Source organism: Zootoca vivipara, chromosome 3 (genome assembly GCF_965207765.1).
Source record: "Zootoca vivipara chromosome 3, rZooViv2.hap1.1, whole genome shotgun sequence".
Taxonomy (NCBI): domain Eukaryota; kingdom Metazoa; phylum Chordata; class Lepidosauria; order Squamata; family Lacertidae; genus Zootoca; species Zootoca vivipara.
Genome location: NC_142586.1, coordinates 10,760,603 through 10,776,575, shown reverse-complemented (window position 1 = coordinate 10,776,575; position 15,973 = coordinate 10,760,603). Strand labels below are relative to the sequence as shown.

General features: G+C 44.2%; 1 protein-coding gene across 1 annotated transcript; it reads left to right on the top strand.

The window, feature by feature from the left end:
• The first annotated feature begins 1,598 nt into the window (after positions 1-1,598).
• TRMT6 (tRNA methyltransferase 6 non-catalytic subunit) lies at positions 1,599-15,468 on the top strand. The gene is made up of 11 exons (XM_035110126.3): positions 1,599-1,743; positions 4,850-4,977; positions 5,836-5,945; positions 7,401-7,492; positions 7,587-7,670; positions 8,797-8,921; positions 10,544-10,899; positions 11,909-11,994; positions 12,976-13,078; positions 13,156-13,242; positions 14,460-15,468. The coding sequence occupies exons 1-11, from the start codon at positions 1,637-1,639 to the stop codon at positions 14,622-14,624; spliced, it is 1,443 nt and encodes a 480-aa protein (XP_034966017.3). The 5' UTR covers positions 1,599-1,636; the 3' UTR covers positions 14,625-15,468.
• Positions 15,469-15,973: the final 505 nt, after the last annotated feature.

Below are 15,973 nucleotides of genomic sequence, written 5' to 3'. Positions count from 1 at the left end.
CGCGTCACCTTCGTCGCCAGGCCGTCAGAAGGCCAATGAAAGGCGCGCTCGTTTCTACGTCACCCAACGCGCCGGGCTTTCAGAAAGCCCATGAAAGGCGCGCGCGCCCGCAGGCTGCCCGGTTGCCATGGGAACCTCCTCCCTTTCCCTAAAGGTGTCAACAAAAGGGAGTAGAGGGAGACGGCTGGTGCGCCCGCGCTTGTGTCTCCCTTTCTTTTTGTCTGGGAGAATATAGGGAGGCTAGGGTGACTTTTGCTTGGTGGGGAAGGGAAGGGAAACCGAGGCAAAGGCTGGGCTCCCGGTTCCCCGGGCAGGGGCAGCCGCTAGACCAGCGCGCAACTTGATTCCAGACGCCTTTGCCCCATAGGAAACGACGGAGGGAGATCCAAGGCCGTAGCCGAGCTGCGTTTTGGCAGCAGCATTTCCCGCCTCTTCTCACCTCCCTGGGAAATGGGGCGAGGGGAACGGGGAGGGGGACTGCAGAAGCAAAGAGATAGGGGACTTGCCGCTCTTTTCTTAAGTCCTATTCCTATTTGGTGTGGTTCGTTTTATTTCGCTTAAAAAATAAAAATAAAACCCAAATTGCACGGTTTGCAAGAAATGAGTTGCACTGGCGTTGGCGGGACATTTTAAAAATGTGTGCGTGCCCCGTGTACCGCATGCCATGGGTGCAACCTTTTAGAAAACAGGGTTTCTTGGCTCGATTTAGGACATACGTATTGCGAAAACGTTTACTTTCGACTCCTTGCATTCTTACTGTCGCCCCAGATGAGAAGACATCCCCCAAAATATAATAAATTAATAATAATAATAATAATAATAATAATAATAATAATAATAATAATAATAATGAAATCATAGTAATCGAGCCTGGAAGCTCCTTCGCCGAACAATTGCACCACCACCCTATCTGTGGTGCAGAGTTATAGAGATGGCTCTTTCTCACTTTCTCCCCCGCTGCTCTTCTGCAGAGGAGACGAGGGCTTGGAGCGAGTCTAGAGGGAACCTTTGGATTTGATTTATTGCATCTGCGCTACTTTTCCTCGAGGCGGCTTACCAATGACATCGCGAATGTAGCGTTCATAATATAATATAATTAACAAATCAGCGACCAAACCACCGCCGTCTATAGAACGCCTTGATCGAAACAGCGACTGGGGGGGAAACACACACATAGGCAAAATTACATGTCACACGGTCAGCAAATCAGTACAGGCATTTACATTCTGTAGAGCAACATTAACAAAAGAGCAACTTAAAAAACAAAAGAGCAAAGCGCCGTTCAGGCACACCCTCTCCGCGCCCTCATTCCATCCTATTCCATTTCCACTGCATAAAATACACGTGGTGCCCATTGCTATGAAAAGAACTGCTGTTATTGCAGATTTTCAGGGAGCTCAGGCTCCGCGCTTCCATCTCGCCTTTGAAACCCCCAACCCGGGGTTTGCGAGAGGAGCAGCTCTGCCGATTGGCCATCTTTCCTGCCCCCGTTTCGGAGAGGCGCTGCTTCCCCATAGGAAGGAAACAGGGAAGCGGGGCGAGGAGGGCGGTGCCGCTTCCGTTCCGGCGCCTTGGCCGGTTTTGGGCGGAAGGCAGGCAGGCAGGCAGGGGGCGTGGCTTGTGCGCGTGTGTGGCGATGGAGGGGAGTCCGGACCCGGCTTCCCCCGGCGTGATCCGCGAGGGGGACTTCGCCGTCCTCAAGCGCGACGAGGTCTTCAAGGCGGTGGCCGTGGCCAGGCGGAGGTGAGAGCGACGGGGCACGCGGGGCTTTATGACGCGCACCCACCGGAAGCCCCGCTCGCTTATTGGCTCTCCAAACCCCACCCCCGCGACCCTCGCTCGCTAGAAACACGTGGGGAGGCGGGGGAGGCGAAAGGGAGCATTGTGGCACCTCTGGAGGCTGATAAATCGCGGGATCGGGGGGGGGGGCTTGAGGGGCACCCAGGTGTCATCTAGGCCAGCCCCCTGTCATGCAGGAGTCTTTTGGAGGGACCATTGGGGGTAATCTAGTCTTACCCTCTGCGACACAGTCTTTTGGAAGGGGTCCCATGGGTCATCTAGACCAACCCCCCGCCACGCAGGAGTTCCTTGGGAGGGGTCCCGAGGGTCATCTAGGCCAACCCCCTGGCACGCAGGAGTCTTTTGGAGGGACCATCGGGGGTCATCTAGTCTTACCCCCTGCGACACAGTCTTTTGGAAGGGGTCCCATGGGTCATCTAGACGAACCCCCTGCCACGCAGGAGTTCCTTGGGAGGGGTCCCATGGGTCATCTAGGCCAACCCCCTGGCACGCAGGAGTCTTTTGGAGGGACCACCAGGGGTCATCTAGTCCAGTGTTTCTCAACCTTTTTTGGGCCACGGCACACTTGTTCCGTAAAAAAATCACGAGGCACACCACCATTAAAAAAGTTAACAAATTTAACTCTGTGCCGCCCTATATTATAATTATGACTGTAAGAAACACTTGCCAAATATTGCTTTCCGGCGGGTCAGCGTTATACATTGGCGGCCGCCAGGCTCGTTTGCACTGAGCTTTGGGAAAGAGGAGAAATATTGCTTTCCGACGGGTCAGTGTTATTGGCGGCCGCCAGGCACATGACAATGCAAATTGCCCTTCTCGTTGCCGCACGCGTTCGAGTGTGCCGCGGAACAGTGGTTGAGAAACGCTGATCTAGTCCAACCCCCACCCACGCAGGAATCTTTTGCCCAACCTGCGGCATGAACTCACAACCCTAAGGTTAAGAGTCCCACTCTAGCTAGCAGCCACAGGTCATGCAACAGAGAAGGGGGACCACTAAAGCAAACCCACATGCCACCGTTCCCGCCTCCCCCCCCCTTTGTATCTTTTCTGGCAGCAGTATTGTGGGGCCTACCTAATAATATCAGCCCATGGTTTATTCATGTGCTCATTTCCTGATGGTGGTGCATGTCACCATCTGCCATTAGTTACCATAGAATAAGCAGGCCAACCCCTTACAGCAGTGGTGTCCAAACTTTTTTCAAAGAAGGCCAGATTTGATGAAGTGAAGGGCTGTGGGGGCCGACCAAAGGTTTTTAGGATTTAAGTTGTTGAGCTTTTTTTGGGATTGAAGTTGTTTTTAGGATTTTACCCCAGGACAAATACTGCCACGGGGGCCAGATTAAAATCAACCGGCGGGCCAGATTAGGCCCCCGAAACTGACTTTGGACATGCATGCCTTATTGAGATAATAGATCATAGAATTGTAGTGCTGGAAGACACCCCAAGTCATCTAGGCCAACCTTTGATGCAGGAATCCTAGTGCCCACAGCTGTCCTGGGTGGGCGCAAACCACCAGCCTTCTGGTTAACAACCGAGCATACTAATCCGTTGCACCACAGAAATGAATTGGTGGGTGCGAACAGCAACATTCATAAGCAAATAGGCAAATTTCAGTGTACTGTACCAAGGGACTCTGCTACTGATCTTAAGGTGGGCCTGCTGGAGGGCTACTGTTACTCGCAGCCTCTTAAAATAGTGAGAGCTGCTTGCTGCAGGGGAATTTGCTTTCTCATCACCCTTTGCACCAAGACAGGATTGCCCCTATTATGCATCTTATATGTACTCATAATGGTTAATATTAACTGTATTAAAGAGTCATTGTACATTAGAACAAATTGACCTGGATAGGAGACAGTGGACTTGCGTATGTAACCCAACAGATTTACAAATGTAACATTGCTGCTTCAAGGCACACTGTAACATCTTTTTAAAAAACAATTTATATATATATCGCTTGGTTGTCAATCAGGCCTCTAAGCAAATTTTATTTGTTTTTGCTGCAATGGTTTAACACAGGCATGTCCAACAGGTAGATCGTGATCTACCGGTAGATCACTGGACGTCTGTGGTAGATCACCGGTAGATCAGTGGCTCCCCCCAAAGACGCTAAAAAACTTTGGCTCCCCTAAAAAAATTCAACATCTTTGCCCTGCACCCCTAAAATGAACTGAACCACCAAAAACAGGGCTTTCCTTCCAACAACTTTTACATGAACCCCCCCCCCCCAACATGGGCCTTCCTCCTTCCTAAAAAAAGCACAACAACTTTGACCTGACCCCCCCCCAAAAAAGGGGGGTAGATCACTCCCAGTTTTTAACTCTGAGTAGATCGCAGTCTCTTTGAAGTTGGCCACCCCTGGTTTAACAGACATGGCAAGCCACTCTGGAATTTAGAAGTGTGCGTACTGTTTTGCAGAGTAATGAGCAAACAAGACTGGTTCCTGCCCCAAGGATCTTACAATTTAAAAATTGACACAGGCAGTGGAAGGGAGGGTAAACAGGGCAAATTGGCATTCCACATCTTGGGCGAAAGAGAAAACCAGGATTCTAGTGTAACTGTTCTTGTGAGAAAAGTGGTATTTCTAAAAAGAGAAATTCTTCTTTGAAAAAGTGCCAATACCAATACAAGCTTTATTCTTAGTTGTACAAGTTGTTTCTACTAGTAGTGGAAGTCATCTGTGGTATATAACAGCTCTGCAATATGAACCAGTATTAGTATTGCAAGTCAGAGGCAGAACTGAGGCTGTTTGAGGTTTGCAGGCTTCTTCTGGTTCCTTCCCAGGCTTAACCAACTGCTAATAAAGAGACTAGAAAATGAAACTAAATTAACTGTTTTGCTCCTGTGGAAGCATGTCGAAACTGCTAATCTTGCATAGTTCAGGAAATACTTCCAGATGCCCACAAGAAGCTAGTCACACTATAAAACTGTCTGCTTACGTTTTAACCTGGACTTGAATGTGTTCCATTTCACATCTACTTAGTTTATGATTGCTTTTGGAAGTTCATATCCCACAACGTTCAGGTTGCTTTACTTCTAACTTTCCTCTTAGAAAAATCGTATTTGAAAAACAGTGGTTCTGTCTGGATAATGCTATTGGGCATATCTATGGAACAACATTTGAAGTGACCAGCGGTGGGGCCCTTCAGCCAAAGAACAGGGTGCAAGAGGCTGCCACAGGTAAGAGAAAACCAGCAAATAGTTTTGTGGCATAAAAATGGTATGTGCAGTTCTGCGTAATAATTTGGCACATCTGACCAAAGTGTAGCCTTTGCAGGGTGAGGGCAGAGGTTATCTGAGAGGGCTATTTTGTTTTCTTTTTAATATTTGTATAGTATAGAGTCAGCATTGATTCAGCTCTGCTGTTTGGCAAAAGTGAGGGGGAGGCATCAGTCCAGCTACACTTCAAGCTGGAAATAGTCAGGAGGAAATAAATTAGTTGTCTGATAAAAGATTGGGAACTGTCTGGAGGTAATGTCTGCAACACAGTGGCCCAGCATTTCCCAAGTCACAGGCTCTGACTTGGAGAACTGAATGACCTTATTCCAGTGGGAATAATTCATCTTAATAAGCCAAGATATATTGAACCTGAATCTTTTCCCTTTATGATGTGAAGAATCAAAGCAGGAAGACTCTTAACCAGGGGTCAGCAAACTTTTTCAGTAGGGGGCCGGTCTACTGTCCCTCAGACCTTGTGGGGGGGCGGGTGGACTATATTTTGGAAAAGAAAAAAATGAACGAATTCCTATGCCCCACAAATAACCCAGAGACACATTCTACTCATGTAAAAACATGCTGATTCCCGGACCGTCCGCGGGCCGGATTTAGAAGGTGATTGGGCCTCATTTGGCCCCCGGGCCTTAATTTGGGAACCCCTGCTCTTAACTAACCATAGTTTCCTGTTTTGTCCGAACTGGGAAACTGTGGCTGACAGTTTTGGAACCCCAGCTTTTATGGCTTTAAAAATAGCTCTAATAAGACTATTCTGCACCTTTCTCCACTGCTATTTCACAATTTTATATGTGCTTTGGTTTTCAGAAACGAAAGAAGCGGGTGCAGATAATCGTAATATAGTTGATGACGGAAAGTCTCAGAAACTGACTCATGATGATATAAAGGCTTTGAAGGATAAAGGCATTAAAGGACAGGTAACTAACAATTGTGATTCTATCCAGCACACTCTTCTGACTGTGAGATACAATGCTAGACAGTTTGCTTTATCTGATGCATTCTGAGGTTGACGGAAGCCATGTAGAGTTGTGCCACAAGGCTGGAATCTAAAAGTAACTTCTTCTGCCTTTTCCCACATACACAACATTGCTTCCCCACCTTTAAAGACACACGTTTGAAAACCATATTTCTAAAGAAGATGCATTCTAATGTAAAAACAGCATTGGCACGATCCCTCTCCCATCAGTGCACCTCTGTGCCATTACTATTACTTTACTGTTAACATTTCTATACTGCCCTTCACCTAAAGATCACTGGGTACTTTACAATATAAAAACACAAAAAACACCATAGTAACAAACAAAAACAAGACCCCCCCTCCCTAGTTTAAAAGCCCATAGATTGGCTAGTTAAACAAAGGCCTGGAAGAAGAGGTTTTTTTTTTTGTCTGGCACCTGAAGGTATGAAATGAAGGCCCAGGTGAGCCTCCCTGGGGAGAGCACTCCACGAAAAGGAGGCCACTGCAGAAAAAGCCCATTCTCATTTTGCCACCATCCAGACCTCTTGGGCAGGAGGAGGGGCCTCAGATGACGGTCGGTTTATACCAAGAGAGGCGGTCCTCGAGGTATTGCAGGCCTGAGCCGTTTAAAGCTTTATAGGTAAATTCCAGTATTGGCCCTGGAAGCTGATTGGCAGCCAGTTCAGTTGGGCTTGGATTGGTGTTATATTAGGGTTGCCGTATTTCAAAGAGTGAAAATCCGGACACAAAACTTGTTGAGCTTTTTTTTGGGCAAAAGTTGTTGTTGTTTTTAATCTAATACCAGCTATGTCCTGAAAATTTCTGGACATATGGCAACCATAGTTATATGCTCAAACCATGTTGCCTCAATGAGCAGCCTGGCTGCTGAATTCTGCACCAGCTGAAGTTTCTGATCCGTCTTCAGAGGCAACCCCATTAGGAACATAGGCTGCTGACTTGACATGATGTTGTCTTCCCTGGTTGGCAACTGTAGGTCTCCCATAGTGGTCTTTTCCTTCCCAGCTGGCTCTTGGCTGGATGCAGGGCCATGTGGCCCTGATGTGAAATGAAAAGACCTTTCATTCCATCATTGAAAAATCCAGTGGATCTGCTTCTCTCCTTGGGGTGCATGGTGTTTTCAGTTGGCACATAAGTAATCTTGCCTGCTGTGATCCTCAGGAAGAGGGAAGTCCCTGGATTGTTTGTTTTGTGGCGGAGTGTTTGCCAAGCGCATTTCTCCTCTTCCTCCCCCCAGGAGGTTAAGTATATGCTACCGAAAACCGCTTTTCAACCAAAAGTGCTTACTTTCATTAGACGTTGCTTGTGTACTCTGGTTTAAATGTGAAAACTTTCTTTTTCTTTTTCAAGTAAGTATAATGTAGGGAGGCAATGCTGACATACCTCTCTCTTAAAGGAAATAGTTCAACAATTGATAGAGAACAGCACCACGTTCAGAGACAAGACGGAATTTGCCCAACATAAATACATCAAGAAGAAGAAGAAAAAGTAAGTTTCAAATTGGAAAGCAGGAGCGGTATATTGTGGCTCACAAATTATCTGTGCTTTAGTTTAAAACATGATTGCTGTGCTTTGCTTACAGATATGAGGCGGTTATTACAATCGTAAAGCCATCAACACGTATTCTGTCAACAATGTACTATGGAAGGGAACCAGGAAAAATAAAGTAAGGCTCAATTTATTTCTGTCATATGGGAAACCTGGTGTATTAAACTTGAGAGCCTTCACCTGAAAGAACACAACCTATGTTTTGTGAATGCATGTTAAATATTATATATTTTGAATCTGAGTATCAACATATCTTTTTTTCTTTTTTTTGTAGAAAGTTCTACAAGAGTAGAACTTAAAAGCTGATGTAGGAGATTTGCTATGTTGACTATGGCTCAGTTTACACTTAACGCCAAGCCAAACCATAGCTTAGCACAAACAAGCAAACTCCTGGAAAGGAAACTGTTCCCCGGTCATTTCGCTCTGACTTCTAGCTTTTTGCATTCCTAACATAAAGGAGCTAAGTCAAGAACGGAATCATGGATTAATAACAACTTCAAAAATTTTGTTTTGTCGTGTTTTAATAAGGTGGGATTTGGCTTAGTGTATCATCTGAGTCTGGTCTCATACTTGACTCTCTCCAGACAAACCATGAGTGGAAACCAAGCTTTGTCCAAACACTGACGACATAGAATAGCAGTTATTTGCGTTGTGTATAGCTTGATTTGTGTTCCTGATTGCTTCAGCCAGCTATTTGTGGCATGTTAGTGGGTGTCTGAATCCTAGCATTGGATGGACCAAAAAAGCAGTTTTGACCAACTTCGTGTTGTGAGCCTGTAAGTCCATTAGCATGGAGCAGGTGACTTGATCTTAACTTCTTGAGAGGATTGATTTCCATCAGTGATTTAAAATAAGTCTTACATTTGCTAATCTGTATATTAGTTGGCTGCTATAATCAAGTATTGCCCTCTTGGCAACCACGTAACACTGAGTGGGTGGGTCCTCACCCTGCCCAATCCTGCCCTACACTCCTATATATTTTCCTATAACATTTAGTCACCGTATCCTTAACTTGCCAATTCCTTCTCTAGCTTTTTGTATTTCTAACATAAAGGAGCTGAGCAGAATAATGGATTGATAACAACTTCGAGGTTTTGGTTTTATTGTATTTTTAATATTCTGCTGGGAGCCGTCCAGAGTGGCTGGGGCAACCCAGTCAAATGGGGGGGGCATACAAATAATAAAATTGTTGTTGTCGTTGTCATGTGCTGATAATAAAGTGGACTTTGTTTTTCCTTTCTCAGCTATCTGCGATACGATACTTTAGCCCAGATGCTGACTTGGGGAAACGTCCGTGCTGGCAATAAGATGATTGTAATGGAAACCTGCGCTGGATTGGTCCTAGGTGCTATAATGGAGCGAATGGGAGGTAAGAATAGCAGGCTTGCAGTATGCAGAAGTTTGTGGTTGTGGGTTGTTTTTTGTTTGTTTTTTTAATGGGAATGTGGAACACATTCCAGTGTGGTGTAGTGGTTAAGAGTGGTGGACTCGTAATCTGGGGAACCGGATTCGCGTCCCCGCTCCTCCACATGCAGCTGCTGGGTGACCTTGGGCTAGTCACACTTCTCTGAAGTCTCTCAGCCCCACTCACCTCACAGAGTGTTTGTTGTGGGGGAGGAAGGGAAAGGAGAATGTTAGCTGTTTTGAGACTCCTTCGGGTAGTGATAAAGCAGGATATCAAATCCAAACTCCTCCTCCTCCTCCTCCTCCTCCTCCTCCTCTTCTTCTTCTTCTTCTTCTTCTTCTTCTTCTTCTTCTTCTTCTTCTTCTTCTTCTTCTTCTTCTTCTTCTTCTTCTTCTTCTTCTTCTTCTTCTTCTTCTTCCATAGTCCTGCTTCTGTGGTAACATATTTATTTGACCTTTTTTGAAAACATGAGTCTTATATCTTCTTTAGGTCTAAGGAGTTCATGCTCAAAAATCACTCTTACGAATAAGTGTCAGGGACTGGAATGAAGAGGAGGGAGAGAGAAGTGGAGGTCGCCTGCCCCTTCTCCTGTAGCTGACAGGGAAGAGGGAGGCCATGTTGAATTACAGCCAAACTATGAGGGAGATAACAAATCAGAGACAGGCTAACAGCCAAGTTATGCAGAGTTAGGAGAAGTGTTGGGGGAGACAGAGCAGCCAGCGGACACTTCATTAGACAGCATAGATGATCCACCGCCCCCCCCCCAGAACACGACACAGAGGCATTTGACCATGGGGGCCACCATAGGGTCAGATGCTTTTGGGAGAGAGGGGAGGGGGAGGAGCCAAAGTGATCAACTCCCATCATGGCGGAAGGACTGAATTATTTGTATTCTACCTTAATGACTGAATAAATCATAAGCTAGAGCTTTCTTGTTTCTCCCCTGCTTCTTGAAACCATCGGGTCTCTCTCCTCCCCACCATCTGCCATTTTATTTTGTCTTGACAACCTCTTTGGCGTAAGCAGCCGAGGGGAAATTTTAGAACTTCTGTTTTTTTCATTATCTCTTGTTATTTACTGCTGGGGGTTGGTCTCTGGTGAATATTTAATCAGTATCTAATGAGCTGCTTTAGATGTGCCTGCTTGGGCCTGTTCAGTGGCTTTTAAATTTAAAATAAAAATAATGTCTTTTCCTGGTCACGTCTGGTGCCTCTTGTCAAACTGCTTTTGGAATTCAGTTCAGCTTCAAAGCAGGCTTGCCACATGACAGAGTGGAGCAGGCAGCAGTTTGATGCACCTATCCGGAATCTAACCTTCCTTTGGCGTAATTACCCCAAAGTTGCTTGGGTTCTCATCATGTCCTTCAATACTTGATTTAAAACTGAATGTGCAAAACTGAATGCCCCCGCCTTGAGTAGCAATTGTTTGAATTGATGTGATGTGAAACTTCTGTGAAGTGTTGCTCATGCTGGTGTTTATATTCATGCAAGTCATTTTCTGATAAGCATGCACGGGTATGTAGCCTGTCGCAGTGCAGTGGTGCGAGGCTCCATGTTTGTTGTAATGACTCTGGTCCATGCTTGCAGGTTATGGATCCATTATTCAAATGTACCCAGGAGGAGGACCTGTGAGAGCAGCCACAAGCTGCTTTGGGTTTCCAGGATCCTTCTTCCAAACACTTTACGATTTCCCTCTCAGCAAAGTGGACAGTCTTCTCTCCGGTACGTTTTCTTTAAAGAAACTGCCTTTAGAGTCCGAAGAGAATACGGCAGTGGCCGAAGAAAGCAATGGCTCGCTGGATGACAAACCAGTTTCTGTCCAAGAAGCAGACACAGAAGGCAGTACTGAGATAGCTGCGGAAGACAGTCAGCCTGAAGAACAAGAAATAATGGACATTCCAACGGAGAGCGATGCATTGGAAGACAGTAAAGCAAAGGGAACAGTAAGAATCTACTGACTTAACTTTTAGGCACTGTCATCAAGGAAATGTTGCCATTTTGGAATTGATCCAAGTGGTGTTCGTCTTTCATTTATTTGAAAGATTTGATGTCCCACCCATGAGTTTTGCAACTTCCAGAGTGATTTACAGTCACTTGAAAGGTTAAAACATTTCTCAGAGGCACCCTGTAGCTTTAGTGACTAGTGGAATAGTTACAGTGGAACCTTGATTCTCGAACTTAATCCGTTCCGAAAGTCCGTTTGACTCCCAAAACGGTTCGAAAACCAAGACGCAGCTTCCGATTGGCTGCAGCAGCTTTCTGCACTCCAGCGGAAGCCGCGTCAGACAATCGGCTTCCGAAAAACGTTCGAAAACCGGAACACCTACTTCCGGGTTTTCGACGTTCAGGAGCCAATTTGTTCATTAGCTAAGCAGTTTGAGAACCAACACTGTCCTATGTTCTCTTCATTTGAGACTGATGTCAGCCATCAGGGTCTTTTGATAGAACTCGAAACTCTTTTTGCAGTGCCTTTGAGTTTATTTACACTTGCTAGTTATTCAGAATCACCATGCATGTTTACCTGCAGCACCAGAATAATGTGATACTTTAGGTGACCTGTGGGGTCCCTTCCAACTCTTATCAGTGGATTTTATGGTGTGAAGTCAGTTGTAGAGTATGTCAAACAAAGAGTTTAAGCCTTTCTGTACTAGCTCAACAGATGTTAGGATTAGAGTGTGGGGAATATATTTCCAAAGTGCTCCTAATGCACTTTGCGGCTTGTGAAGCTTTCGGAAAGTGCTTCAGTTTCACACTCCTAATATGAATTATTTTGAGCTTAGAGGCAAGATGTGGTGGTCCACTGAGAGTGCCCCCAGAGGAAAACAGTGGTGCATATCTTACTTCCCACCGCACTTCTAGTTTGAATAACCCTTTAAATTTAAAGAACGTGGGCATTAAAGGTCAAAGCGTCCGACAGATTGGTTGTCAGCTGTTTATTTTTTTTCTTCCCAGACACACGACAAACAAAAGAGACAAGAGGAGAGGCAGAAAAAGTTGATAGAAGCTGCAGGTTTATTGAAAGAGAAAAATGCTGACGGGTGAGTTTGATCACATAACGCTAAATATTCCTGGAAAATTAAGGGCCTTACTTTGTTCCCCGAGTTAAATGTGTGCAAGTACCCAACAAAGCCTAATGGGTCTTTCCTTACAATACCAAGCATGGGCTGAATATTCATTGTTCACAGTGGTAAGTTGGGTTTTGGTGTCTAGCATTGTCCATCTTGCTCTTTGAACTTCACCTGGTATTGTGCCAGCCCAGCAGCTTCTTACGACATTTTAAATTCTTTCCTCAATTCTTCCCTCACCAACTCTTTCCTATCAAATATTATTTAGGTTGCCAAAACAAACCATAACGTAGAATGGGCATAATGAGGATCAAAGATGAGAAGAGAACAGAGTAAAAGAGACATTTCTCATTTGGGAAATATAAAGGAGATATTTCTCATTTCCTTTAGCGGTTCAGTTCTACCTAAATCATGTATGCATAAATGACTTAAAAACAACTCATTTCTAAATTATTTTGCTCATCTTCTGTTCCAGCATAATTATTGCTAATGTTTGCTGAAAATTATGGAAAATGGGAATGAAATGGGATGATTTATTGAAGGCTGTCGTGAAATATTGACTCACAGAATTTATATTTGAGATCTCTGGACCAGAGCATTAAATGTGTTTTGCTTGGGGAGAAATGTTCCTTTGTAAAACCTTTTTTAAAAATTGCTACATTTTATTACTGTAAAAATGCAACTCTGAAAATTTACTGAAGTAGACCTAAGTACCTGAGTTTTATCGGCTCCTTCCAGGCTGTATGAGTGACTTGCAGATTTCCACATGTAGGCAAAATGCTCCTGAAAGTGAAATATATTGACTCAACATGGCACTAAAGCCTGCATCTACAACAACATTAATAAAGGGACAATATGCTTTGCCAGAGATTGCCTTTCCTTATTTCCGCTTGGTTTGCCCAAGCAAATATGAACAATCTTTTGATCTAACCTGTGTACAACTTTCTGTTGCAGTTTGATTGTTGCCAGTCGATTTCATCCAGCGCCTTTATTACTCTCCTTATTAGAATTTGTTGCTCCCTCAAGGCCTTTTGTTGTCTACTGCCAATATAAAGAGGTGAATCCAATACCTTTTATTTTTATTATCCCTCTGAGTTTTCAGCAAGTTCGTTTAACCAGTTTTTCTTCTCTTAGCCGTTACTGGAATGCTACACGAAACTGAGAGAAAAGGGGGGTGTCATTAATCTGAAAGTCTCTGAAACGTGGTTACGAAATTATCAGGTAAGAATTGCACATATATATGTATGGTGGGAAATCTCAGCCCCCCAAATGGATGAAATAGAAATAAAGCATTCTAATGTTTATCTTAGCACCACTCTCAAAAATTCAGTGTTTGTTTTAGCCTAAGTAGCCATGATAATGCAAGGCTTCCTTCAGTTCTTGAGTAATTGGGAGTATGAGCAGAAACACAAATCCCTGTTTAAGTCAACAGTAACTTTTAGTTTTCTGCTAAATAAATATCAACTGGTCACTGGCACCTCTGTTTTGGGAGGGTTTTTCTTCATCACTGCAAAACTGTTACTGAGTTTTACAGTGTGGGACCAAGAGCATAATAGATCAAGAACTTTGGCTGTGTTTACTTTCACTTTCAAGAAATGGGCAAAATATTTCATAGTATGCAAACCAAGGATCCTAGTTTAAAAATAAGCAGTGGTTAAATGATGCAGCTTCCCAAGCTACTTGTTTAAAGACTGGCCGCTATTTGATTTTAAACTAGAGTTCCTGATTACCACACAACGCTACGCTGAGATACTTTGAAGTGGCGTAAACACAAGGCAGTGCTCACTGGTACTCTTCTGAGTAGCACTAAACCACGGCTTGGCATTACGCATGAACTAGCCCATCACATTTCCAAAATAGCACTGAACATTTTGGGAAACGTAAGTGTTGTGGTGGGAATACTGTGGCAGATCTGTTTCTTTGTAGGTGTTAAATCAGGCATCCCCAAACTGCGGCCCTCCAGATGTTTTTGCCTACAACTCCCATGATCCCTAGCTAACAGGACCAGTGGTCAGGGAAGATGGGAATTGTAGTCCAAAACATCTGGAGGGCCGAAGTCTGGGGATGCCTGTGTTAAATGATATAGTACAGGCACATGCAACTCCCCAGAGGCTGTGATCTATTCCCAGTATAATAAAACTGGCAGTGATCTACCCATTGTCATTCCCAAGAGTTGTTGAGTTTTTTTGGGGGGTGGGATGGAGGACCCACAGTTGTTGAGCTTTTTTTGGGGGGGAGAACACCTTTGCAATCAACCTAGAGCACCTTCGAGACCAACCGGTAGATCGCAATAGACCTGTTGGACATGCCTGAGATAGTATAAATATCCATCTGAATTCAGTTACAACTTAAACCTTGCAGAAAAAAATAAATCGTGCGGCTACTTAAAACTATTCTCTGTAATTATGATTGCATGCCATTTCTTGCTCTTTGTAAAGGTCTTGCCAGATCGGAGTCACCCCAAATTGATGATGAGTGGTGCCGGTGGGTACCTTCTGACAGGCATCACTGTTATAAATGAGAATATAAAATCTGGGGACTGCTCAGAACAGACAGATGAAGAGCCGACATCTAAAAAACGTAAACTTCAAGAGCAGCGTTGACACTTGAAGAAACACTTGTTTTTCTTGGGGCACCTCGTGTTCCATCACTACCTGTGCTTAAGAGCACAGAGAAATGTACTTTGTCTTGCATTTGCCAGCTGTTGCAGAAAGGTTATCCAGAGAAGGGACCGCATTCGAATCCTATCCAACTCGTACACGGATAGTGCCATAGCTTTAAAAAAATGTATTACAATGTTCACACAGTGGAAGACTTCAGGATAGAAGAATCGCTCTTGCTGAGCTGCTGCAAAAATTGACTGAAACTCTAGTCTTGTTCTCCTTCAAAGTTTTGTTTGAATTTGAATCTATTATTTATACCACCACCTCATTTGTAATCTTACGGCGTAGTATGCTGTTGGTTAAAAATCCATAATTTTTTTTCATTTCAAGCCCTTGAAATCAAGTTGTTATTACTAATAAGTGAAATGGATATAACAAAATCATGCAGTTTCATTACGGATGGGTGAAACAGGATTGAAGCTAGAAAATTTTATTTTTTATATCTGTTTTGGATACAAGAACTAAGGATCATCATGTTTATGCATTTTAGAGTAACAGTGGGTTTTACCATTTTTACCTATCCAGTGTTAGTCATACACTGAGTAAACCCATTGAAATTAATGGGCATGGCTAACTGAGGTCTGTTAATTTCAATGGTTCTCCTCTGAGTAGAGCTTGGTTGGAAACAACTCAATAGTTCATTTTCACTTACTAAGTAACGTTTAAAATAAATGAAAGCTGGTTTCCCTCTTTGCCTTTTTAACGTGTGATAACTGTATATTGTTATGTAGAGTCTATGATCTGTAAACCTGCATTTCAATAAATTCTAAGGGTTTTTTTCCTACGCAAGAATGTGTTGTTTTTCTTCTGAGCATGAAAACATAGGTAAGGTGGAAACATGTTTAGCCAGCTGTACCTATTTTGGAGGAGCCTCTCATCCAGTACTTTGCCAACTCAATGAATTGATACTTAAAGGAATATGATAAGAGTTTGTGTTCTTGATACGTGGGCATTGTGCCAGCTAAAACTCCTTCCCCTAGCAGACTTGTTTAATTGGATACCAGTCTGGGTGTCTCTGTTTTGGATACTTGCTGGCAAAACCTATGGCTCAACAGCCGCTGACAGCTCTCCGTATCCGCTCAGCGGCCAAAGTGAAAAACTCGCTTCGCGTGAAGCCAGGTAGTGTGTGAAATGGCGCCATTTTCCACAGCGAATCCCCTTCTCCTTGATGGTATATTTCCATTGTGCATAGCGTCCTGGCTTTCCGCACAGACCCCAGTTAGGCATGGTATGTAGCAAGCAAGATGTTGTATAGCCCAGTTACACAAAGCAAATCACGCTTGACGAAG

Bases quoted from the DNA above. Each gene is read 5' to 3' on its own strand.
- TRMT6 (XM_035110126.3), top strand. From the start codon at position 1,637: ATGGAGGGGAGTCCGGACCCGGCTTCCCCCGGCGTGATCCGCGAGGGG. The intron at 5,946-7,400 runs GTAACTAACAAT...TCTCTCTTAAAG, and splicing joins ATAAAGGCATTAAAGGACAG to GAAATAGTTCAACAATTGAT. The intron at 8,922-10,543 runs GTAAGAATAGCA...CCATGCTTGCAG, and splicing joins TATAATGGAGCGAATGGGAG to GTTATGGATCCATTATTCAA.